Below are 27,137 nucleotides of genomic sequence, written 5' to 3'. Positions count from 1 at the left end.
AATTTTTGTTTTCTGTTTTGTTTTAATGGTTAGTTAATGGAGGAAAGGATTCTCAGCGTACTGATAGGAGATGACAAGACTACTGCAGCACCATCAGAATAAATAAAAATCAATAGGTTTTCTGCTGGTGTTGGCTGTAAAAGAGAGCAAAGCTATTTATCAAGTCTGACAAGGGGTCCAGAACTGCAGGATCATCACAGGCACCACAGTGAAAAAGTAGAAGAACAAAATAAGGAATACTAAATAGGGAATAAAGTTTGGTACAGCAAGATCACTAACATATCAGCTTTTTTCAATACATAATCGCTGAGGAGAGCATGGCAAGAACACTAGAAAATGCATATTTTACTCAAGAGCCTCTAGGTATTTTACTTCACTAGTTCCTCATGTATTGCACCTTAGATCAACTTTCAGAGATCGGTATTATTCCCATTGAACAGATAAAAATTGTTTGATGCACAGAGAATTACAGTAGCTTCTGCCAGATCACCCACAGGCAGTCAATGGCAGAGCTGAAAGCAAAATTTCTTGGGTCTCCTGCCTCCTATCTCTCATTTCTCATTCTTAGTGCTCCCACAGCAATGGCACTATGAGGTCCATTCAGGGGTCTCAATGGAAAGAGCTTATTATCGGGTCTGCTACCAGCTCCAGTGGCAACTCGTGGGATGGTACCAAATCTTACTGTAGGATCAATCTTAAGAGTCAATTTATGCTATGCTCATCACTATAGTATTTGCATTTAATGTTATCTGGAATGAAACCTTCCCTTGGGTAGGCTGTTTCACTAATCTTTACACACTTGTTACAAAAAAAAAAAATTAAAAAGGAGAACACACAGTTTATAGAAATACATAAAAGCAACTATGAAACAGTGCATGGCTTTTAAATGGAGGAGACGGAGAAAAATCCGGAGAGGATGACAGAAAAACTTGGAAAATGTTAGGAAAACAACTCTTTGCATACATACAGCAATCAGTACACTGGCTATCCAACAGATTTATAACAGTTAATTGCTCACAACATTGCAAATTTCAAAATTTCTGGGATCAGCTTTTTTGCACTTGGTGACTGGCTGTTGGAGACTTCTGCCAAACTAAAGCAAAATTCCCCAAGCTTAATGAACTTCTCAGTGACGCTACACTGCTTCCATGGAGCGACACAGAAAGAGTACACCTCTGTCTCCAGCCACAGCAGCCAGATGCCTCTGTGGGGCATTGCAGGTCAAACCTTAGCAATATACATTAGCTGTATGTTTTAGCTTGGGTTTGTCCTTGAGCATCCAAACAGTGGATGACTGGCTTTTTGTTCTTGATAGTCTGAAGCTGTCCTTTAGCCTAGTAGTAGATTCTAGTGTTTCTGAAATGGAGACATCAGGAACCTACACTGGCTCCCAGTACATCTTTTTTTCTGAAGTGATTGCTATGAGGAGCACAAGGAATTGTTAACATTTATTGCTCTGTCACAGGCTAATAGCTGCCAGTTCCCTCAGAACATCCAGACAGACAAGTCTATGCTTGGGCTAGCACTAGCAGCTGCAGCACTCAAGGAGAACCACTCTCTAAAGCCACTTGAGAGGTTTCCAGTATCTCCAGCATCACTGGGGAGTTTGCATAGGGGAACAAAGGCAAGGCCTTTGGTGGAGAGGTTTCTCAGACCTCACATCTCTGTGACAAAGGAATCAATGTCTTCAGAGAAGAAATGAGGAACATGTCTAGCAGTATTTAGAAATATGTATAAAACAACCTATCCAGGTTCTTGCATAATAAATTAATACCAGAACTAGCTTATTTGTAACTCCTTTGAGGTAGAGAGGAAGAGTTTCTGATAAACAGGGTATCTTCTCATAATTCTGAACACTCTGCAGCATGACCAGTACTGGAACATGGTAATTTTACTTCCACTCTGCTACAGAGGTTCTGAGAGAGTACTAAATATGCGAGAGTTAAAAAGTGAGATCATAATTAATGAGCATTGATTTCCTTTGAGAAGTGTTGGTATGGTTTCTAAATTAAGCAACAGCAAGAGAAGCACATGGGCGAGGACTTAAGTTGCATTAACTTCAAATCCCTGGACTGGTCATATATTTGGGTAGAAAATTAAATGCAAGGCTGAGGAGTGCATTCATTCAAAAGAGGTTCTTAATCTCATATGGACTTACTGCAAATATCTCTCTGCGTAAGGATGAACAGTCTTCTGGTGAAGACATGACAGAGGAACAAAGCTGGGCCTTTGAGAGAGACCCTCCCCACTCTGCATTTCCCCACTTTCCAGAGACTGGGAGGAGAACATGATCATTTCCATGCCATCCTGAGCTCATGCACAATCCCACTCCTGCAGAATTTGGCAGAGGCAACGCAAGGACCAGTTGATTATCAGGCTAAACCCAAAGATCTCAATTTTTGCATGTGAGACAGAAAGCAATCGGGCACTAGCCCTCCATTTTACACATTTTACCTCCTACCACGACTCCTGCGTTGTGGCTCCACCACCAAGCAGTGCAAAGTGAGCACCATGACCTCTCCTCCAACCCCGGTTTAATCACTCAAACCCTGCAGACCTGTATGTGCCTGGCCCCCAAAGTCCCAAAGCCCCAGAGCCTCCACCTGCTTGCCCTCACCCCTGCCTTTGGTATAGTCTGCCCCAGGTTTGCTCTCCACAAATGGAGGGGAGCATGGCTTTCTCTTTTGTTAGTCCGTCAGCAAGGAGCGGATGACCTGCAGCAAAGCAGAATAATTTCCGCTAGGAAAATGCAAAACTCTCCTCTCCCCACCACGCCACGCGCAAGTAATCGCTTGCATATTTAAACACCCTCGCCTCGCTAAAATTTCATGATGGAGCCAGTGACAGAGCAAATGTCAGGGCGCATAACCAATGGCATTGTCAGTCGTGATTAATCAGCATCTCTGCCAGGCTGGCGGCCAATTAGAATTTACCATAATAAGGAGGTGACAGCCAGCGTTGCTAAGCGACCACTGTCTATAGAGCTGGGAGAGTCAGACACATTTAGATGTTACTGTGGATTTCGACAGCGGCATGTCAAAACAACGCAAGCGTCTGCCCAGTGGAAAATTTTACAACCCAGGACTGGGCACCGGAGTGAGGCATGGCTCCCTTTCAGAATAAAATACATAAAGGAAGAGGTGGATTTTTTTTGTTGTGTTTTTGGTGTAGGGTTTTTTTTTCTCCCCTTTGAAAGAAGACTTTAACCAGTCAATCATTTATCTGCGTTTAATTAAGAGATATCATGTCACTGGAATAGGACTTTGTTACCGGGTAATGGGTTCCCATGGCTAAGTAAATGCTGAGACATTTATAAGAAATTAGCAGCAGGTCAGCACGGAGACATTTCTTTTCAGTCAGAGGTATTTATCTGGCAATGACATTCTGTTCCAGTGACTTATTTTATTATATGAAAGGATTAAAGAATAAAAGGAGGAGGGGGGGAAGGAGATGGAGAAATGAAAATAGACTGACAGCATTTCCTATGTGAATGTGAGAGTTGCTGACACTGCAAATCACAAAAAGCTATGTTCCAACTGGGAGCAATAACCTTTCCTATACTTTAGCTTACTCCTATCAGGGTAGGGGACAGAACAGTATAAGGGTCCTTTTTGAGTTTGCTACAATTTCATAGACAAAATAGCTTACATAAAGACAGAGGCTCATATCCTCAGATAAGCTATTCTGATTTTTGCCAGATTATGACCTGGACTATATGTACACTCCACTGCATGTGCTCTAAATAAACTGGCACAAAGTAGCAGATTTTACCTGTCCTTAATATGGACCTATATAAAGAAGATGTCTACACAAAATAAAACTCTTACATCTTCTAAATTCTGGAAACAGCACTGTCTAAACCTTACTTACCTCTTTCAGATTGGTGTCACTGAAGACTGGGGTCAGGAGGCTCCGGACACGCTTCCATCTGTCATCACGAAGACAAAGGATGCTGTCAAGCATTGGCTTGGAAATCAAGTTCGGCTTCTAAATCAAAAGAAAATAAAATTGAGTTTTAACACAAATGCCACTAGAGCTACTCAAGACTTGGTAGTGTGGAAAGACTGGCCATGAACGGTGTTACATTGTCGTCCCATGGCAGAAAGAGGTTCGATTCAGTCCCAAACACCAAGCTAAACATGGATGAGGCTGGAGAAAATTTCCCTTTTGCTATATGTTTTTCCTCTTGGCCCACCCAGTAACTCCTAGCTCAGACTGTTCTGGTTCTGCCATTCCTGGTGTTTTCCTGCAATTGTCAGTTCTCCTTTGCTGAACCCTAGCTTCTTTCTTTCCTTTCTAAGGTGACTAGTAAGAGGACCTGTCAACACTCCCTCTCCGTGTGACATGAGTGCCAACGCACCGCACGCGGGTGTCAGTGGGGGGACACAATTTCTGGTGACAGCTGGTATGTCAGCTTGTTACATGCATTTTAAAAGTCTTCAGAAAATATGTCGACTAGAAAGCAAGTCCCAGTCCTTATTCCTTCTCTAAGGAACACTCTCACTAAGAAGTTGTGGCCCATAACTCTTACAGCTTCAGCAGCTGGCCAAACATAGTAGTCTAACAAACTGTTCCATTGAGTTCTGTACCACGATGACTTATATGGATTTGGTAAATTTTCATCAGAAAAGACTGCAATTACTCCTGGAAGAGGTGTGAGGAGATATCCAGCCCCATAGTATAATCTACTACAACTTCCATTATCGACAGATAATGTTTCCTAATTGTTCTCCAAGGTCGTCAACAACAGAGATTCAATAACCTCCTCACATACACTTTTCTAGTGTTGGACCACTCTTACCATGATAGCACCATCTTTCTTGCTGGAACTTATGGTCTTTAGTCTTTGTGCGATCACAGGCATAGCAAACAGGTTATTCACTCCCTCTTTGCAACAGCCCATAAATACAGAAGGCTATAATAACCACAAATCACATTGCTGTCATTTACAGCAAATAACACCAATTTGCTCAATACATACTTATCAGTCATGTTATCTGGGACCGTTTGTTCAGTCTTGTCGCTGTCCCTCTGCATAGTCTTATTGATTTAAATATTTCTCAAGGTATTGTCCCTGTGACTTGACATGGTACTCCCAACAAGGCAGGATGGGGTTTTTCCAATACGTTCTGGAGGCTATATTCCTCTCTCTTCACCTCAGAATATTAGATACCGCAGCATGACGATGTCAGCTCACATACTGGCTTGTGGTTCCACTTTCAGACATTTAAAAAAAATAACTACTCTCTAAGAAGTTATTCCCCAGCCTTTTTCATTAATATTGGTTACCCCTAAGAGACATATCTAGAACACGTCCTCGTTGAACTGTGACCATCCTTTTTATGATTACTTCTCCAACTGATCAAGACCACTTCAAATTGCAGCTCTTTCTTTCATAGTATTTTTCCTCCTTTAGTGCCTGCTATATAATTTCTTATCATGCTCAATGCCATAATCTAACCTATTAACAAAAAGTACAGAATAGTACTTGCAAAAGAAGTCACTTCTAGTATTCTCCCAGCTCATGCTTCACTTCTGACAGTGGATTGTTCCCAAAACACTTTTCATGTAATCTTCAATCAGTATTTTAGGTATTGTACAGCAACGTCCTCCAGACAAACCATCCTAAAACTGGTGGGTGAAGGTTGAAGGTGTACACTTCTGTAGATATCAGGCTGTACAGAGACACTCATTTGCACATGTGAGACATCTAGCACACACAATCCTACGTACCTGCCCAATGTAGTAGTGGCAGTGGAGTTGGCCATGTTATCAGTAGCAGCAGTATTCACTTTATTGGAAAAGATCCCAAATAAACCAAAGACACTTTGACTTTCCAAGTGCCATCTGTTGATCCCTTTCACCCTCTAGCATTTTTTTCAGTCCTTCTTTCATTACTAATGTACATGAAAAATGAGTTCTTACTACCTGTTACACACCTGGATACTTTCATCTCATTTTGTGCCTTGGGATTCCTGATTTTTTTGCCCCTTGCTTTTATTTATCCTTGTTCTTCAAAATCTGACCTACTTCCCACTCTTTAAAAAAACAACTTCTATTCAGGGGGCCATGAGGAGCTGATAATTCAGCTTCACTGGTCTTCTACTGCATTTCCTTGACTTTCCTCCTTATTGGAAGAGTTTGCGCTTAATATCTTTTCTTTAAGGAGCTGCCAACTCTCCTTAACACCTTTTTCCTTTACACTTGCCAGAATCTCACTATGCTGCATAAGCTTGTAAAATGCAGAAGACTATTTGATATTGCAAACAGGCTAATGGGATAGTTTTAGATTCTCAGTAACACCACCCTGTGTAGTAAACTAATGTCACTGAGCTGACATTACAGGTCAGTTTTGAGAAAAGATGAGCTGTTTTCAAGTAGAAGAGTATATAGCATGATATTAAGCTTAAGGAAGAGACTGGCTTGGCTACTCTCATTAGATGACTGTATGATAAAACATTTTTAATGTATACATAAACTATCCTATTTTGTGCAATAACAAGAAAAACTTGGGACAGGCTGTCAAAGGTGAAGTGCTGGACTGTTTTCTCTGAGCATCCTCTTTAAATAAACGATCTGTTTTCTAACTTGCCACTGGGTATCTGTTCTGAGGGTCAGAAGTGCCGCTAGAGAGACCACTACTCACCGGATCACTGCCTCATTTGTAATAGATCTTCAAAGGCAGAGGAAAATCAGGAGAAAGAGGCTCTGGAAATGAATATCATCTTTGGAGAAAGTACTGCATGCTAGCTGCTACTCTAAGGTTCTTATATGCTGCTAGGGAAGCCCTTTACATTAAATCTCAGCTCAGCTGATCACCAAATAAGTATTTTTTATATCTTTGGTCTTCAAATCCCGAGGCCTAAGTTGCAGAGCTCCAGATCACCCACTAATGCCACTGAAATCAACAATATGGAATGTGCCTTGATTATACGAATGTGTTAATCCAAGAATATTGGGTCATTGAACAGGGGCACCAAATTAGCAAACACTTTCACACCTGTGCTTCAACCACTAGGCTCCACTCCTGATTGATAAAGTGGAGATATCATATTATCTCATCTCCTCAGAATGATACATTAATAATTCTGAGGCAATCTGAAACTATAGTGAAAGAGCAGAATAGCAATTCCACAAGGAAATGACTGATTTTGTCTTTCAAGCAAGGTTTGAATAGTGCACAGAAAAAAAAAAAAAGGAAAAAATTATAGAGAAACACTTGAAAAAGTATTTTGCATCCAATCCTAAATTAAAGGCTGCCCAATCTGTGCACTCTATAAGACAAATCTCCTCTGGAAGACAAGGCTCCACTTAGATAATAACAGATGTGAAATAAATCTGACTGCATTTGCCTTGAAAGCCAAACCCCTTCCTAAACCCAAACATTCACCCTAAAAAATGTATCTAATTGCATAAAGACCATATATAGCACATTCACAGAGAGGGGCCCAGTTACAGAACAAAAAGCCTGTTAACTGTAATGCTGTAACTACAGCACTAACCATAGCATTGCCTTTTTAGCACTCTATGTTAGTAAAGCTCCCTTAACATATTTTTGGTATGTATAGCATTATAAACATATAAATGTTGCAAAGAAGGAAAAACAATTTTGGCCATAAATTATTTTACTCTGTCTCTTTAAACTGGGTTACACAAAAACATGTTTGTGTTTATTGGAATAGCATCACTGTGACTGACAGTGTATATTAGATTTAATTTATCAGGTTTTCCTTATCATTCCTGCAAATACTTTCCTCCTAATTGCATAACCTATGTTACAGGTTCGTGTAGCTAGAATGAAAATGGATTTGGTATGAGAATAAGCCTGAAGTATCTTGGTGAAAGATGAAGTGTCACCTTTCTCTGAATGGATGAAGTACTAGCTGTATCTGAGAATTCTTAAGCCTATAAAAATCACTTAAAAAACTACCATGGGAGGCAGCTGTAATATTTCCAGGGGTGGAATATAGTTTTAAGGCAGGGAAGGAGGTTGGTTTTAAGAAAAACACAGTCAGATTCATATTCCATCTAGCATTACCTAAATACTCAACAACTGCTCTGCGCTTCCTTCTCCAGTGTAATCAACCGTTCCTGACTGTGGTACAGTAATGCTGCATAAAAACTACTGTCAGCTGCATTGGTAATCTGCTGCAGCATACCTGCAAGTGCTACTGACTTCCCACCATTACAGACATCAGAAACAACTGGAGGAATTTGCTTCCAAAGAAGTCCTTTAAAACACCAGTGCTTTTAAAGCAGGAAACAAAATAACATTTGCAGATGAGCAGCATCTTTGCAAATGATGCAAGAATTCTCTCCCCATTAAGTTGTTCCTGAGACTGACCCTTCAGACCCAGTTATTGGCTTGATTGTCCCTGAGTCAATATGGCTTGCTTTGTATTACTAAATAATTCAGGCAAGTGACTCTCCTCTAGCTCTGAGGCCAAGTGGTACAGAACACCTCCCATTCCCAAGGTTAAATCACTTTTCCCAAGAGAATGGCCATATTCAAACTGCTAATGGTCATGGTATGCATTCACCTTCTGAACTGTGCCCAGACCATGCCTGGCAGATAACTGATACAGGACAAAACTATGATAAGAAGCATGTCAATATGGACATCTGTAGGACCTACTAATGCACTAATACCCTGTCCTGGTTTTATTCTGGAGTATAACTTTAGTCTTGTTTGATCCATAAAGCATTTGCTCCTCTTCTGAGTTTGTTACTAGAAGGCTAGACTGAATCTCTGGCAGCCAGTAATGACCACATGGACAGGAGAAGGGTAGCAGCACAGAATCACTGAATCTTAAGGGTTGAAAGGGACCTCAAAAGATCATCTAGTTCAACGCCCCTGCCAGACCAGGACCACTCAAAAAATCATGTAGTCCAACCCCCCTGCCACAGCAGGACTACCTAGAGTAGGTCACACAGGAACTCATCCAGGTGGGTTTTGAATGTCTCCAGAGAAAGAGACTCCACAACCCATCTGGGCAGCCAGTTCCAGTGCTCCATCACCCTCACAGTGAAGAAATTATTCCTTGCATTTCTTTGGAACCTCTTATGTTTCAGCTTATACCTGTTGTCCCTTGTCCTATCATTGGACATCATTGAGAAGAGCCTGGCTCCATCCTCCTGACACTCACCCTTTATATATTTGTAAACATTAATGAGATCACCCCTCAGTCTCCTCTTCTCCAAGCTAAAGAGCCCCAGCTCCCTCAGCCTTTCATCATACGGGAGATGCTCCACTTCCTTAATCATCTTGGTGGCCCCGTGCTGAACTCTCTACAGCAGCACCCTGTCTTTCTTGAACTGAGGAGTCCAGAACTGGACACAATATTCCATGCTGGCTCAAGCTTATCCTGCACTCCACTGGGACCCCCAGGTCCCTTTCCCCTACACTCCTCTCTAACAGTTCATTCCCCAACCTGTATTAGTACATGGGGTTCTTCTTTCTGAGATGCAAGACTCTACACTTACCCTTGCTGAATTTCATTAGATTTCTCTCTGCCCAGCTCTCCAGCCTGACCCAGGCCTGGCCAATTAGTCATGGAGGTAATGCCTCTGTGAATAGTGTATTTGAGAAGGGGAAGAAGTTGCTGAGCAGTTGCTAAACTGCAGGGAGTGACACTGTGAGAACTTCTCTACAGACACCAAGGTCAGAGGAGAAGGAGGGGGAGGAGGGTGCTTAGGCATTGAAAAGACTCCCCTATGACCTGTGGTGAGGACCATGGTGAGGCAGGTTGTCCCCCTGCAGTCCATGGAGGGACTGGGGAGCAGAGATCCACTCGCAGCCCATGGAGGACCCCACACTTGAGCAAGTAGATGCCTGAAGGAGGCTGTGACTCCATAAGAAGTTCATCCTGGAGCAAGTTCCTGGCAGGACCTGGAGCCCGTGGGGAGAGAGGAGACCATGCCAGAGCAAGTTTGCTGTCAGGACTTGTGATCCTGTGAGGGACTCACGCAGGAGCAGTCAGTACCTGAAGGACTGTTCTCCCGGTGGATGACCCACACAGGGGCACGATGTGAGGAGCTGCCCCCATGGAAGGCCTTATGCTGGAGCAGTTCGTGAGGAACTGTAGCCCATGGGAAGAACCCACATTAGAGAATTTAGTGAGGGACTGTCTCCCATGGGGAGAGACCCCACACTGTAGCAGTGGGAAGTGTGATGAGGCCTCCCCCTGAGAAGCAGCAGCGAAATCCATCTGTAACAAACTGACCACAACCCCCATCCCCTGTGCTGCTGGGAGTGAAGAAAGGAGGTTCCTGGAGAGATGGAGGGCAGGGGGGAGGTGGTTTAAGATTCAGTTTTATTTCCCATCTCTCTTTTCTTATTGTTCATTTAATAAATCAAACCATTTCCCCCCAAGTTGAGTCTATTTTGCCTGTGATGCTAATTGCTGAGCAATCCCTCTGTTCTTATCTCGACTCACAAACCTCTCGTTATATTTCTCTCTCTCTCCTGTCCAGTTTAGGAGAGGGTGTGAGATTATGACTTGCTGGACACCAGGATAAACTATCTCATGTTGCGAGGATGCTGTGGGAGATGGTGTCAAATGCTTTACTGAAACCAAGATAAACCACATCCACTGCACTACCACCATCTATCCACCTGGTTGCATCTTCATAAAAGGCTATTAGGTTGGTCAAACATGACTTCCCATCGGTAAAGCACGTTGATTGCTCCTAATGACCCTCTTGTCCTTTATATGCCTGGAGACAGCACCTAGGATAGGTTGTTCCATCACCTTTCCAGGGAAGGTGAGGCTGACCAGTTTATAGATACTTGGATCCTGCTTCCTGCCCTTTTTGAAGACTGGAGTGACATTTGCTTTCCTCCAGTCCTCAGGCACCTCTCCTGTTCTCCATGACTTACTGAAGAGAATGGTTTAGCAATGACTTGCACCAGCTCCCTCAGCACCTGCAGGTGCATCCAGATTGCTCAACTGATCCTTAGCCCAGTCCTTATCCAGAAGGCTGTGCTGCCATTCAGCAGGATCTCGACCAGCTTGAGAGTTGGGCAGAGAGGAATTTCTTGAGGTTCAATAAGGACAAGTGCATAGTCCTGCATCTGGGAAGGAACAATCCCATGCACCAGTACAGGCTGGGGGTCAAACTGCTGGAGAGCAGCTCTGCAGAGAGAGACCTGAGAGTCCCGATTGATAATAAACTAAACATGAGCCAGCAATGTGCCCTCGTGGTCAAGAAGGCCAACGGCATCCTGGGATGCATCAAGAAGAGTGTGGCCAGCAGGCTGAGGGAGGTTCTGGGCTCCTCCTCTACTCTGCCCTGGTGAAGCCTCATCTGGAGTCCTGTGTCCAGTTCTGGGCTCCTCAGCTCAAGAGGAACAGAGAACTGCTGGCAAGACCACCAAAATGATCAGGGGACTGGAAAATCTTCCATATGAGGAAAGGCTGTGGGAACTGGGGCTGTTTAGTCTGGAGAAGAGGAGACTGAGGGGAAATCTTAACATTTACAAATATCTAAATGGTGGGTGTCAGGAGGTTGGGGCAACTCTTTTTTCTATAGTAGCTAGCAACAGGACAAGGGGAAATGGGAGGAAGCTGGAACACAAAAAGTTCCACTTAAACCTAAGAAAAAACTATTTTACTGTGAGAGTGACAGAGCAGCAGTGGAACAGGCTGCCCAGAGGGGTTGTGAAGTCTCCTTCCTTTAAGGTCTTCAAGACCCACCTGCACATGTTCCTGTGTGACCTGATCTAGGTGAACCTGCTTCTCCAGGAGGGTTGGACTAGATGATCTCTAAAGGTCCCTTCCAACCCCTACCATTCTATGATTCTATGGTCTCTCAGAAAACTTATCTTTTTCCTGTGGTAGAAAAATGAGGGATGAAGGTTTGCGACCAGCACAAGAAAGTTAATGCTGCCATGCACTCTTAAAATATTCTGAATAGATGATTTTGCAAAGAATTTAAAGGGCATCTCTCAAGACCTTTAGAAACCTACTAGCTCTGACACCTACAATATAAACCATTCATCTCCACAGAACCAGCTGCTAATCTATTCCATGTGCTTTGACAACACAGCAAGAAATGAAATTCTATAAAACAGGATCTCAGAAACTTTGTTAAACTTAAACTTAATTATAGCCTCGTGCTAATAAAACCAATCAAAAAAGATTTACTTCTGAAGCCAACCCTCAGCACTGAAAGTCTGGTGAGATTGAAACAAGGAACTAAGATCCAAAGCATCCAAAATCCCGAATCCTAGCAGTAACTCCAACACTAATTCTGGCTTTAGTCATACGTCACAAACATAATTTGCTTCCACGTAAGTCCTCAGCTTTCTTCTAGCACTGCAGGCTTTGCAAGATCAAGCTTTATGTGGAATCCCATGCCCATGCTCCCCTGAACTCCAGCCCTAGTCTCAGCTCTACAACTCATGCTAATGAGAGCCATTTGCTCCTCTCCTCCCAAGACTTTCTCTGTACTCGTGGATATTGCAGTATCCAGAGTTCAAACTAGCTTTGGGTTTCCCCCACGCCTACCCTTTTCCCTCTTCGGGTAAATTTATGAGGTATGTTTCAAATGTGAGGTGTCATCCTTCTCCCAGCCCTTGTGCATATTTGCATTACCTGCAAAAGCTTTAAGGAGAGCGGGTCTAGGCTTTCTTTCATGGGTGAGCTCCAGAAATGAGAAGCTGGCAGCAGCACTGGCACAACAGTGGTTTAATTTGTTCATCATCTTATTTTCAAAAAATGTTGCTGTCCTTCTCTTGCTAAAAATGCATATGTGATTAGGTATTTCCATCCTGCTTAAGAAACTGTATTTTAAAACTGAATTTAATGAAATAAAATTTAAGGCAAAAATAGTGGGAAAGTTTGTAGCACAAAGACAAGGCTCTATCCCCATACCTCACATAGGAATTCGTAAAATCTTTCCATGAGATTTCTTGTTTGACCCCACTTGATTGACAGCTCATCACCACCAGTTCAGCCAGCAGGTGGAACCAGTAAGCCCACAAACTGCTCATATGGTATTTCATCCAGCCAGTGACACGAAACACATCAATATAACACTTACTATGAAAAAAAAACCCAACAGAATCTCCTCCGAGATATCTCCAGGAATATATCTTACCAAGCTGCAGTAAGTGGATCATGAAAGTGAGAAAGCAGAAGATGCCTCCACGTTTTGTGGGGGTTTTTTAATCATTCCTTGTTGGCAAATTGATACAGTACATAATTTCAAATTTGCTGGGCATTTTGTAGCAGGAAAAGTCATTGTCAGCTTTCCTTGCCTTCATGACATTCAAAGACACATTGTGTAGCAGCTTCTGGTTGAACCACGAGAGCACTGTGTTATGTGCTTTTAAAAACAAAACTATTTATGTCATATACCTTGTAAGCTGGTAATCATTTCCATGTAGGATGTTCTTGCTTACACAGATGTTACGGTCACAGCTTTTTCAAATGTATATCTCTCCTTTTCACAAATCATCATCATATTGAAGCAAGGCTCAACTCCTTACCCAAAGACCACAATCTTCATGGAAGCATTGCCCACTGAGCACCGTGTCCAGGTGTCGGGAGACCACTGCATCGTTCCTACCCCGCTGCTTTGCTTGTGAGGAGCCTCCCACACACATAACACCAGAGGCAATCACTAAACACAGATGTTTTGCCTCCCCAGGTACGCTAACTCTTTATTTGCCTATCCAAATCCTGATGCTGTATCCTACACTGTTGCTCCTGACTGAAGTTAGTCCTTCCTTGCCTATCAAAACTATGTGCACAGATATTTCTTCACACTTTCCCCAGAACTCTCCCAGATCATCATTAACCCTGTTGATAGACTTATTACACTTCCCCGCCCCCCATTAATGTCCATTTAAAACAAGTTTGATTTTAGTATCTACAATTTAAGAGGTGTTCTTACGGCTGCAGAGGTGAAAAGAAAATCACCAAATTCCAAAAAGCTTATGTTGCATTATAATTTCATAAAAGCTTGTAGCATAAGTTTTAGCTTACTTTGAAGCTAACATGCTTGCAGAGAAGAAAATATCTATGTATTATCTATTTCTTTAAGCTTTTAGGTTCTTCTTGGTCATTAAGATACTTTGAAAAAATGTTACAAGGTAGAATTGGTTTCAGTGATCACAACTATTGTCTTCCACTCTACTATACAGACCAGACTATACAAAAGGGTGCCTCCAAGCCCTTTGTTGTCAGGTCAACTGATAAGTGCAACTGACTAATGGCTACTGTTCATCATTACTCATTGGAAAAATGGCACAGCCAATACCAGTTTACAAGTAAATACTGGCTTTTTCTACTCTCTGTGGCCAGCAGCCTGGAAACATCTGTTCTTGTCTTTGCAAACATTCTCTTAAGTCATGGTTTTGTCAATAGAAACCAAAGCAAGTCATTGCAATGAGGTAAATACAACCATTCATAAATGCTAAAATAAACACATATGGCCTCCTGCAGTCTGACCCAGACTGATGCAAGTCACCCGTCATTCCACTTGCTGGTGTAAACAATATCAAAATTGAGTCCATGTCTTCATCAGTTTGCACACGGAAGTCAGTTTGAATATTTGGGTTCAAAACAATGAAACCAAAGCAAAAAAGTATTTACTGCTAATTCATTGGGAGTTTGGGTATTATAAACAAATTCAGGTTGTATTAGAGAACCTGTGCTCTTTACACAGCTTTTTCTGTGCTGAGGAACGGTTTTTAAACACAGTGTTTAAATCTACTTTTCAGCTGATGTAACTGGACTTTTTGAAATTGCATAAAGTCATAAGACTATCAAAAGACTCTCTGTTTATGCACTCTTTTCCTAAAGGAAAGGTTGAGAACTAGAAGGTTCTCTTTACAGACCATAAGGAGAATTTGGAGAAAAAAACGTTCCTGAATGACCTTTGCTACAGATATATTCACATGCTTTCACCCATTGGTGTACATAGGAACCGCAGACAATGTCCATAAGACCTTGGACTAGATCTTTCCATTACACAGGAACGTCATATTCCATAATTTGCTCATTCGGAGACATCTCTGCGGCACCCTTGGAGATTCTGGAGAATGTAAGTATTACCTTCCCACTGCCTGTTCTCTATGCTGCTGACCTCTGTCATAATCCTGATCCAAATGCCTCAGGTATGTAGTTAGACACCTCGGAGGAGGATTCACCAAAACTGACCACAGAGTTGTCCAAGCTGGCATGACAGCAGTGCAGGTGGAGTCCCATACCTCCCTAGGGCTTCTCCACCTCCCTTCTCGTGGATATAACAACACAATGTGCTTCAGAAGGCAGGCTGCTACAGCTGTGATCACGAATTTCTCCTTTTCTTTCAACTAAAAAATGAAGGAAGCCATGGTGGTAACTCCCTTTCATAACATCACCAAGGGAACTAAACTCATTCATGGGAATAAAAAGTTGTCATTCCTTCCTCTGGATAAGGATGAGAAGTAATGAAGAAGGAAAGAACTATTGCAGCAGGAGTACAGGCTAGGGGAAGGTGCAGGGAGGGATAGTCCTAAATTCTCCCATCCTCTCCTGGGAATTGTTAGGAGTAAACTGCTACTGGACCTAGAGAATTCATTCACCTTGTGAAAATTACTTCTGTCCCAGTTTCTCTCCAAGGTCACTGCAAGGTCTGTTTATATAAAACTATCATTAAGGAAAAATAAGCAATATTTTGCAATAGTATCTGAAATCTTGACCTCCATAATCAGCACTACTTTGTAGTAGTATCTGAAATCTTGGCCTATGTGATCCAGATGACTGCCCTATTGGGCTGCAGAGATTCACTAACTCCTCTACCATGAATTCAAAGAACTGCAAGGAATATAGAGTAGCTTCAACACATAAGGCTTCAAGTACATCTTTCTCGAGAATCACCTACAGGACACTTCCCAGAGAGATAAGATGAGCATCTTGGAACAATGTCCATCAGAAAAAAGGCATTAAAGCCTTCCTCTTGCACTCTGGGCAGCTTCCCTTATCACTGGGGAGTGTATTGAAGAGGCACAGTTCCACCACCTTCTCTTGTGACTTGAAGGGATATGTTTACTGCTGCTACATTTTCTTCAGAACCTGAACCACTAGTCAGTTTCAAAGGTAACCTGTGAAGTTAATCTCTTCTTGAAACAATAGATTCACAGGCTTCCTAGGCTGGACACAACATAGGTCTCAAAACTCCTAAGCACTTTCACAACAAAATGCTGCTGACCAGGCTTAGGAAAAGAATTGCAGGTGCCTGAGAAACTTCAGTGTTAAAATCACCAGCTCCAAGAGACTCAAGGCACTTCCAAGCACTATGGCTGAGCTAGAATTCTTAATTTGTATTTTCAAATTGAGCTCCTCAAATGGAGGTTAAGTGCTTAGAGCTTTTAACTGGCTGAAGGGAAGAAGGTAGAGAGTTGTGGTCAATGGGGCAGGGTCTAGCTGGAGACCTGAATCTAGTGGAGTCCCTCAGGAGTCAGTGCTGGGACCAGTATTGTTCAATATATTTATTAATGACCTTGCTGAGGGAACGGAGGGCACTGTCAGCAAGTTTGCTGATGAGACTAAACTAGGGGGAGTGGCTGACACACCAGAAGGCTGTGCTGCCATTCAATGAGACTGGACAGGCTGGAGGGTTGGGTGGGGAGAAATCTAATGAAATTCAACAAGAGCAAGTGTAGAGTGTTGCATATGGGAAAGCATAAACCCATGTGTCAGTACAGGTTGGGGAATGAACTGTTAGAGAGTAGTACAGGGGAAAGGGACCTGGAGGTCCTGGTGGACAGCAGGATCAGAATGAGCCAGCAATGTGCCCTCGTGGACAAGAAGGCCAATGGCATCCTGGGATATATTAGAAGGGCTTTGGGCAGTAGGTCGAGAGAGGTTCTCCTCCCCTTCTGCTCTGCCTCATGAGACCACATCTGGAATATTGTGTTCAGTTCTGGGCCTCTCAGTTCAAAAAGGACGGAAGCTGCTGTAGAGAGTTCAGCACAGGGCCACAAAGATGATTAAGGAAGTGGAGCATCTCCCCTGTGATGAAAGGCTGAGGAAGCTGGGGCTCTTTAGCTTGGAGGAGGCTGAGGGGTGACCTCATTAATGTTTACAAATACTTAAATGGCAGGTGTCAGTAGGATGGAGCCAGGCTTTTCTCAATGATGTCTAATGATGGGACAAGGGGCAACAAGTATAAGGTGGAACATAAGAGGTTCCAAAGAAATGCAAGGAAGAATTTCTTCACTGTAAGGGTGATGGGGCACTGGCACAGGCTGCCCAGATGGGTTGTGGAGTCTCTTTCTCTGGAGACATTCAAAACTCACCTGGATGAGTTCCTGTGTGACCTACTCTAGGTGGTCCTGCTCTGGCAGGGGGGTTGGACTACATGATTTTTTGAGGTCCCTTCCAGCCCTTGAGATTCAGTCATTCTGTGACTTTCTGATTGCTACCAGTGGCGAGCTAGAGGGGGGAGGGTTACCCATAGCCTAATTTTAAAATATTATATGTATGAAAACCTTTTCTTGAGAGAAAAATAGATATGAAAAAATGTTACTTTCTCATGTATTCAATATTTTATTGATCGTTTTGGTTTGACATATTTAATTTAGATGTTATAATACAGAACTGAAATTATAAACAGGCCAGTCTAGCTTTAAATCTCAAAGCACTAAGAAACACTGAGTAACTGATCACTGAGTAAACAAATGAATTAAGTAGTAAACTTATGACTAAAAGCTAGAGTCTTTTCAAAGCATTTCTACCAATTTTCCAAGTTCTCATATAGCACCTAAAAGCTGTTGCCTAATATCCCATTTCCTGTGTGATAAAGTCCTGAAATACAAAATATACTACAACTTTCATTTATTTAATTTGAAACAGAACATCTGGAATCAGTACTTCAGACCAATGTTCTCCATTAGCTGTGAAACAACTCCAAGGAAAAAGTATTTCACACCAATGCCAAAATGAACATTTGAAAGCAAGGTGAAAGAAAACAAGAGTTTGCTTGTGAAGACTCACTGTGGTTTTAAATAATACAAATGGGTTCAAGAAGCTATTTAAATCAAACCACTGCAAGAAAAGGGGTATGAAAAATTAAAAACATGGATGTAACCTTAAGATCAGGAAATCAGACATAGTCAGCCAGATGTTGGGCTGTTCTATAGGAAATGCCACTCTACACTTGCCTTGCTCTTCTGTTCTTTCTCTAAGCATTTGCTGTTAGTCAGGGACAGAGCACTGCCTGGCCAAATAGAGAATCATAAAATGAACACAGAATCATTTAGGTTGGAATAGACCTTTAAGATCGCCAGGTACAACCATAATAGTTCATTGGGTGATGTTATGCTCTACAGCATTAAACTTACTAACAATTAAGCTGCATTCTCTGCTAATATTGAAGTTACACAACATAAAAAAAGGTGAGAAGTTCACAAAACTCAGGTTCTTTGAATGAACACACTAAGGTTCAGATTATAGCAGTCTGTTGTAATATGTGTCTTTTTTTGTTAGTTTCCCTTTGAAAAGTTGTTAGGAAAAAACCCTCCAGGTCAGCTGTAATGGCAGCATGATGAGCTGTCAACAAATCACATTTGCAATATTCGCTTAATGGAAGAATTTGGATTCTGTGCCTGCTACTTCACAATTGTTTCTAATTACATTAAGTTTATATTTACAGATCAGAGACAAAAACAAACTTCTGTATTAAGACCTCCATATCTATCTGTCAAAGCACTAATGCATTTTCCTGATAGCAGTAGTTTTCACCCCTCATTTATTTGTCCCCCAAGAAGAGCAAGGCTATAAAATTTTGTAAGCAATTGCATAGCATACTTTCAGGATTTTATCTTCCAAGATTTCATATTTGTGGCATTCTTCTGGTTTCAATGAAGTAAAAAAAAAAATCCTGATTTATCAAGGCATGTCAAAACATGCTTATATGAAATATCATTTGTTCATTTGACTCTCACAAATTAATTTGAGCATATCAAGAATTAAGTGTTTGTTATATGATAATTCCAGTAATAATAAAGTCTTATTGTATACAGATAATATTACAGGACCTTTCAGGAGTTCCCTGGAGCTCCCAATTTCAGTAAAACAGCTTCACTTCCCAAACAACCTGTAACCAGACTGTTTCTCACATTGCTATTACTTGATTTCTTCAAGAAGAGTGGCTAAAATACTCCTCTGAGTATCAGCAAGTACCTCATTCAAAATAAATTAACAGTATGAGCTACCTTTGCATTCTCAAACATATTAGGCTTGTAATAACAAGCAGTGCAGATTATGAAGCGTAAAGCACATCACCATATCTTGTCTTCTTAAGAGTTCTAGGACAAGATAAAACTTTAAAACAACCAAAACCTCTAAATATTGGAGCCTATGCCCCAAAGCTCATCAATCCATTTCTTGCAAAACAACACTCCTTCAGGCAACACAGAATTTGATGGGTCTATTTGATGGCCCCGTTGCTTCAGTTTTACTGCACTGTCACTGTGATGTAGAACTAGGGGGATGGGTCACATCCTGAATTCTTCCCCCTTATGTTGCCCCAAAAGCCAGTGCTAGCACTTCAGGGGTAGACAAGCTAGAAGCCCAGAAAATGCACACTAAGAGGAGTATTTGGGATTTAAATTCTCATTTATTGAGTGTCCATGGAAGAAGTATGTGCCAGCATGTGAGAATGAGACACCTACAATCTTTTATTGAACATTAACCTCACAACAGCCAGGTGCCCATGGAAGGATAACAGGGTACCTGAGTGGAGGGTTCCATAGTCCTCCCTGTCAGGACTTCCCGTGTAAAGGAGAAAAGACACTTCACTCTCCAGAAGGACCATACATCAATGAAATTGCCAGGCTGCACCCAAACTCAGCATACACATTGTACTTGATTGTATGCACTCAGCATTTTTGCAGGTTATCAGTAACTACACTCCCAAGGCCAGCTTTACTGGTGGGAGAGAAAGTGGTAAAGGAAGCAGGGCAGCATGCACTCCCACATCACAAGAACTCATTTTGTATCTGCACAGCTGCTTGTCCCACATCTGAGGTTTGTGCTGAATTCCCCCAGCATTGAACAACCTGAAAAATAAGAGATCTTGCAATGGAAAAAATAAACCATTCTGCAACATGTCTAAACCCTGCTGAAATTTTTTATTGTAATAAATCTTAACCCTCGGACCAGCCTAAGTTCTTACAACCAAAACTGACTGCACACTATCAATATCATATAAAAGCTACCAGAAGTCTCAAGGGAACAGCTGAAAAAAAAGTGAGGAAATGAAAGTTGCCCCTCTTGACCACTGAGGAAGGAAAAAACAAGTCTGCGACATCTAGCAGCCAGAGCATCCAGAGAACTTCCAATCTGACACGGTGAAGCACCTGCACTTGTCCTGCACTTGGGCCACAACAACCCCATGCTACACTACAGGCTTGGGGATGTGTGGCTGGAAAGCTGCCTGGCACAAAAAGACTTGGGGGTGTTGGTAGACAGACAGCAGAACATGAGCCGGTAGTGTGTCCAGGTGGCCAAGAAGGCCAATGGTATCCTGGCTTGTATCAGAAATAGTGTGGGCAGCAGGACCAGGGAAGTGATTGTCTCTTTGTACGTGGCACCGGTGAGGCTGCACTTTGAATACTGTGTTCAGTTTTGGGCCCCTCACTGCAAGAAGGACATTGAGGTGCTGGAGTATGTCCAGAGACAGACAACAAAGCTGGTGAAGGGTCTGGAGAATAACAAAGAGTGGCTGAGGGAGTTGGGGTTGTTTAGTCTGCAGAAGAGGAGGGGAGATATCATTCTCTACAACTACCTGAAAGGAGTTTGTAGTGAGGAGGCGATTGGTCTCTTCTCCCAAGTCATGAGTGATAAGACAAGAGGAAATGGCCTCAAGTTGCACTAGGTGAGGTTTAGATTCAAGGCTAGAAAGAACTTTTCCCTAAGAAGGTTGTTAAACATTGGAATAAGCTGCCCAAGGAGGTGGTTTTAAATATCCCTGGAAAAATTTAAAAGTCATATAGATGAGGTGCTGAGGTACATGGTTTAGTGATGGGCTTGGCTATGTTAGGTTAGTGGGTGGACTCAATGGCCTTAAAAGTCTTTTCCAGCCAGAATCATTCTATGATTCTAGTAGTTAGGGAGGTGGTGTTTCTTCTAAAAACTGAAATCAAACATTACACAAAATAAAACCAGAGCTAGTTACAGAAACTCAAATAAGGCTGCATAATTGAGAGAAACTGGAAATACTGCAAAATCAATATGTTTTACCAGGTTCTCTGGAAGAAAAAATGGAGAAAAGTTCCAACAAAACATCTTGTTATATATGTTTTTGGAACAAAATAACTTTACTTTACAAATTGAAACAACTTTGACTTTACACTAGAAGCTGTAACTGAGACAAAACATTCTAATCAACATTTTACTTTTATTTCAGATTTTGACTCTTCAAAGTCAGCCACAAAAGGAAATTTCTATCTTCCACACATTTCCTAATCAAATATCAGAAAATACTAAGGGCCATGTGAGCTACATATTTTTTCAAATTCCTGATGCTGGCAATATGGCATGCTATGTATTTCTCCTGTAGTCAATTATGATTATGTTAGGAGAAAATTAAGAGAGTAAAATAAAGTATTAAAAGGTTTGAAAAATTTTTGACTGAGCACAGTCTTTGTATCCTAAAGCAAATGCAAAAATGGGTCCAATCACTCAGTTATATTATCTTATACTATTTATTCCCTCCAGGATCTCTATTTGATTTTGCAAATGTAACGTTCATAAAGAAATCAAAGTCCCAAAAGGTTTTAATATCATATCTATATATATATATATATATAGATATATTTCATTTGAAATTAATCACAAACTCCAGATTTTCAACCTTTAAACAGGAAGCTCATCTGACGAGTTTTAGAAGTTAGTGATCTGTAGAGTCCTGTCACCAGTGTGTTATTTTTGTTATTCCTCTGTTTACTGAGATTCTTCAGGAGCTGTTTGGTCAGACTTTCAAAGTAGTTTTTATATCCATTCCTTACACTAGAGAGAACAAAGTCAAAGAAAAAGGGGTTTATTTTTCCTCACAACAGATAAATAACATTATCTTTTCACAAGTGTTTTTCGCTTAAATAGAGAGAGCATTTTGACTGAAAAATTCTGAATGGAAAATATTAATTGAAGCAGCTCAAGTTTGATAATCAACTGAAAAGTAAATACTGTAATGGAAGACATTGGGCAACTTTAATCATAGATACCACCATTGCCTCTGCTACAATACAGCTTCTCTGGAACTGATGAAATACCAGTATAGCCCTAATGACTTTAAAACACGACTGAAGGTCAACGACTGGTTAAACTGGAATGTTTCTGAGCCATTGTTAAATTCTTCAGAATTATTTTAGGAAAGCTGCATGAAAAGTGCAGGAGTGCAGTTTTAGCTTCATCTAAATGCGCATACTGAAAACGGAAAAGGAAATCGGGAAACTGTCCTTTCAATTGCCTTGAAAAGGGATAAAAAAAAAAAGAGTATCTTGTGTATCTTCAACTTGCAATTCATCTAGCAGAGGAGAACAGTGCAAGATAGTTCTTGGTTTTACTACATATTTCCCCAAACCATTTTCTGCAAGAGCAAGCATGAAAGAAAAAGAAGAATAATGAGACATTATTTGAGTAAAGAATGTAGTTATTTTAGTTTCTATTCCTTAACACCAGTGAGAGGAGACTGGCCGGAGTAAATAATTAACAATGATCAACAATCCTTATTTTTTGCTGCAGGATAGCTGTTTCCTGATCCCTGTATATATCTGTTGCTGCATTTTCTGTCTATGGGGCTCAAGGGAGCCTCCTCTAGCCATCACCAAGCCTTTGGAATAGGTGAATCAACATTAAAATGATCTGTGGCCAGGTGTGCTCAAAGCAGGGAGCACTTGTTACAATGAAGAACAGGGAGTGTGGTGTGAAGATTTGAATTTTACACACACCTATACCACTTTTTTCTTTTGAGTGTGGTGAATTTAATGCCGATGAAAAGTCAGTGACACTGGGAAATACTCTGCGACTTTCCTTGTTCTTGGTCAGGAGCACTGCATGCAAAGCACTTCTGCAGCACCTGCATAACACACTGCAACGTGTTCCCCTCCTAAGGCTCTGATCAGCCAACTATTTGCTATCTACTGTTTACAGCAAACGGTGCCAAAGATATGTGGTTGCTATATAAACAAAGAGGAATTCTCACTAGAGACTAAAATAAGACCTGACGACTCATTTTTCACTTATGATCCATAAGATTTATAACTGTAACACAGTCAGTGGTAAGGAGAGCATTGACTCTAAATATCTTTTCCCACAAAGGTTTTACTCTTGCAGAATGAATATTACATAGTGTACAATCACAAGTAAAAAGCCAGGATGGCAAAAAGTTTTCTGCTTAGAACAAATCTACTGGAGTTAATTGCTATGCAATTTTTTAAAGATTGGAAAAGAACTTTCCAGGCTCTGGTCAGAGAACCGCTACAAAACCAGCTGCATCAATTGCTACCACCCCATCATCTGTTTGCCATTCCTCCATCTATTGGAGATTACCACCATTGAAATGGAGCTGGTGGAGAGCCCTTGTGAGCACTCATCATCCGCTTCAGTGCCAAGTTAGCCTGCACAGTTTTGAAAAAGTCCGCATTGATACATAAACTCAAACGGATTAGCTTCTGAGCTGAACCAGATGAAGAATGCTCACATGATCCATTTTGTAGACCTTGCTGTGTGAATGCTAAGTCCAGCTAAGACAACAAAAGGTTGTTTGCATTGTGCTAGATAAGAATATTGTCGTTGTATTAATAAATTTTTTAAAAAGGGAAGGAAAGGAAAAAGTATTTCATGTGTTAAATATGAACACCGAGGCAGGTAAATGGATTAAGCCATTTGAATGAATGATTAAAGAGAGAATTATTCCCACTATTTTTGAGATAATACTACTTCAAAAATACTTAAAATGAAGAGGGGAAGGTTGCAAGGATTAGTATAATAATGCCCTCTTGTATCACCTTAACCCTCACTGAAGATGAACGACTTTCACTTGTGCACGTATACAAATCCACAAACATAACTCCTATCATATTTGAAACAAAAATTTCACCCATGGAAAAAAATCACCATCTTCCATAATACTTAACAGAAAGGATTCAAAAGTGGTGGGGGAAACTGATTAGATCCAGCAGGAGAAATGAGGCTCAGGTGTGATCTCTGGCACTGGAAGTCACCACAGTGCTGGTTGTTGAAGGCTGAGCAGATAAGCCAGAAGGAAGATTGCTGTTGATGTCTGTCTTGCTGTTATGCTGGTCTTTTGACTTCTTCTGCTGTTTGCTTTTGGGTTGTGGAGTCTCCTTCCCTAGAGACATTCAAAACCCACCTGGACAAGTTCCTGTGTGGCCTACTCTAGGTGGTCCTGCTCTGGCAGGGAGGTTCGACTAGTTGATCTTTCGAAGTCCCTTCCAACCTTTAAGATTCTGTGATAATGAGCTAGGCTACACAGATTTTGGGTTCAATACATGCTAATCATTCAAATGATCATATATTGGTGTGTCACACTTGCTCCAATGCTCAGTGGTGAACTTTTAAACATCTGAGTAAGTATATATAAAATCACTTCTTTATGCTGTGAAACATTGCTTGCATAGGCCTGAACTGGTTCATTTATCATCAGATGCTTCAAAAGGACTTTTTATTCATGAGTAGGTGAGTTACCTCCAAATATGGATAAAGAGATGAAAATGAAGCAAAGTACTGGATCTGAACTCTGTATGTAAAAAGGTCAACTTGAATGTTGTGATTTGAGCCGGTATCAATTCTAGAACAAGTAACAAACTAATTACTCTTCTCCTAACACAAGCAGACTGGGAAAGGCAGGAATCAAAGGATATTATGCTCTACTACATGTCAAGAATAGAGAAAAAGGAAAAAACTGGAGGCAAAACAACCAATCTGCTAATGACAAATAACAGTTTCAGAGGTCAGAAATGAGGGACTGTTAAAAACCTGTGCCATTAGACTGAATAAGCATCAGAAAAAATATCCCCACAGCATGTGCCCAAAGAAGTAGGATAAGTTGAACTTCTCCTTAAAAAACAACAAATCAACATAAATCAAAGGTCAAGACCTGCAAAGATTAGCGTGAGCTGCATCCTCACTCGGCATGTATCACTCCTACTCATAATACAGTCAACTAAGGATAGGATTAGATAGAGAAGCCATACTGCACTTAAACAGAAAAGTATTTTATCAGCCTTAAGATTCCACATATTTTATTCAGCAATAAAATGTGGTCTTTGAATAAGAAACAGAGCCTTGGCATTAGATAGACTTTTCCTACGTGTTGTCTTTAGCATTGCAGTATTAAAAAAAAGGTGCTGTAAAACCAGTAAACAAATAGCCAATGTAAGTTTGATAAAAGATTGGCTCAGAAGACTGCTTTTGGCCTGAAAAGAAAGATATGCTTTCATCCTGTTTTGACTATACTCATACATTTACCTAACATAATTGGATGTAGTTAATATTGCAGGAGCCTTCAAGCAGCGCACATTTCCCTCATTAGTGGGTTTAAAGCCTTAATGATATCTCCTGTGCTGCAGAAAAGCCCAATGTAGGCTTTAAAAGTGATTGGCAAGTTTCAACAGGAGAAAAACTGGGGGAAAAGAAGTCAAAACTTAATAAAACTCTGATCTTTTTTCTTCAGTTGTTTAGAAAAGGAAATTTTGCAGAATGATAGAAGAAATGAAAAGGAAAATAAAGGTGAGGATAAACAAGCCAAAAAAGATCATTTCAAAAGTTGATCTTACAACAACTCAAAGAAACAAGTGAAAGAAATACAGAGAGGGTAGAAAAAGGGAATACCCCTTCACATACCTGCAACACACTAAGACACAGACATGCTTAGTACTACACAAACTCCTTCTGATATAAACAAGTGCATATGCAGAAAGTATTGTCAAATCAGCATCTTCCTACACCTGCAGTAAAACCACCTTTTTGTAGTTTCATTATGCAGCACATTTTCCCCCTTTAAGTCTCAATAGAGTTGGCAGGGAAGTCTTGCATCTAAGAAAGAGAATGTCACAATATACCATTAACTAAGTACATGCAAAGGGTTTGGGGTTTTGTTGTTTGTTTGTTTTGTTCTTGTTATTGACTAATTTTGATCATTTTCCAGGAACAGAAATTTCACAGGCTGGTTTAGTTTCAAAAGAAGCGTAATTATGTACAGCTGTATTCAGTATTTCTTAACTGCCTTGAACAATCAGTGAAAGGGAGATTTGCACACATTATCAGCCACTATCATTAGTGCTGTACGTAATCCATCTGGTGTTCTGGTGTCTACCTAGGAGCAGGTATTGAACCAATGATGGCTGCAGTATAATAGCATAAAGAAAGAGCATTAAAAAGGAACAAAACACCACAGCAACTCTAGTCATTTGATACCAGATTGTCCTTGTGTTTGTGCTCCCCCATGGCTTTGCAAACCATTTTTACAGATACAGGCGTGGAGAATTAAAAATGTAAATTTCATCAACATGCAGTTTTGCAGCCTTCACAGGGGAAGAGGTAGTAGGATACCATGGTGATGGCAGTACTGCAGTCCATTAATAAACCAGAGAAAGACTCAGGGATAGATTCAAATACTTAGACCCATGCTGAAAAATAACTCACTTCATGATAAATATCATAAAAGATAAGATGACTGTGCAGCTCAACATCAGCCGTGGTCTCAACCTACTGACTCATCATGTCTTGATGGGGGGTGAGGGAGGAGGAAACTTGTTTTTAAGCCTTCTCGCCTCCCTACAGTCAATTGCATTTATTTTATATTGCCAAGTTTTATGGCCCATAGCACCTGAAAAGAGACAATCCATGTCTGGAAAAGAAAATAAATGGAAAGTTTTTATTCTTGTATTCCAACTGTGTGTAACCCATCTGTTTCCACCATCTCTGCTAGCCCTTCACACTGGAGGGATCAACCGGTTTTATTTGATTTCTTACCTGGAAATGCCACAAATATTAGTGTTTGCTCACAAAATTAGAGAGGCATAAATCTGAAGGAAACAAATTAATATGACTTGCCTGAACAACAATGCATTTGCCAGTTAAAATAGCAGCCTCACAAGAAGCATGTCTTTCTCTGAG

The 27,137-nt window shown here is 41.0% G+C and overlaps 1 protein-coding gene across 1 annotated transcript in view; it reads right to left on the bottom strand.

Annotated features, from left to right (window-relative positions):
- Positions 1-27,137, bottom strand: part of TBXAS1 (thromboxane A synthase 1) — a 240,619-nt gene that overhangs the window by 102,051 nt on the left and 111,431 nt on the right. Inside the window, exon 5 of the mRNA XM_062011158.1 lies at positions 3,871-3,987. Coding sequence (XP_061867142.1) covers positions 3,871-3,987 — 117 coding nt within the window. The remainder of the gene's footprint in view (positions 1-3,870; positions 3,988-27,137) is intronic.

This window comes from Colius striatus, chromosome 1, assembly GCF_028858725.1.
Source record: "Colius striatus isolate bColStr4 chromosome 1, bColStr4.1.hap1, whole genome shotgun sequence".
NCBI classification, from domain to species: Eukaryota; Metazoa; Chordata; class Aves; order Coliiformes; family Coliidae; genus Colius; species Colius striatus.
The sequence above is the reverse complement of the archived record's forward strand: the minus strand, read 5'-3'. Positions and strand labels throughout refer to the sequence as shown.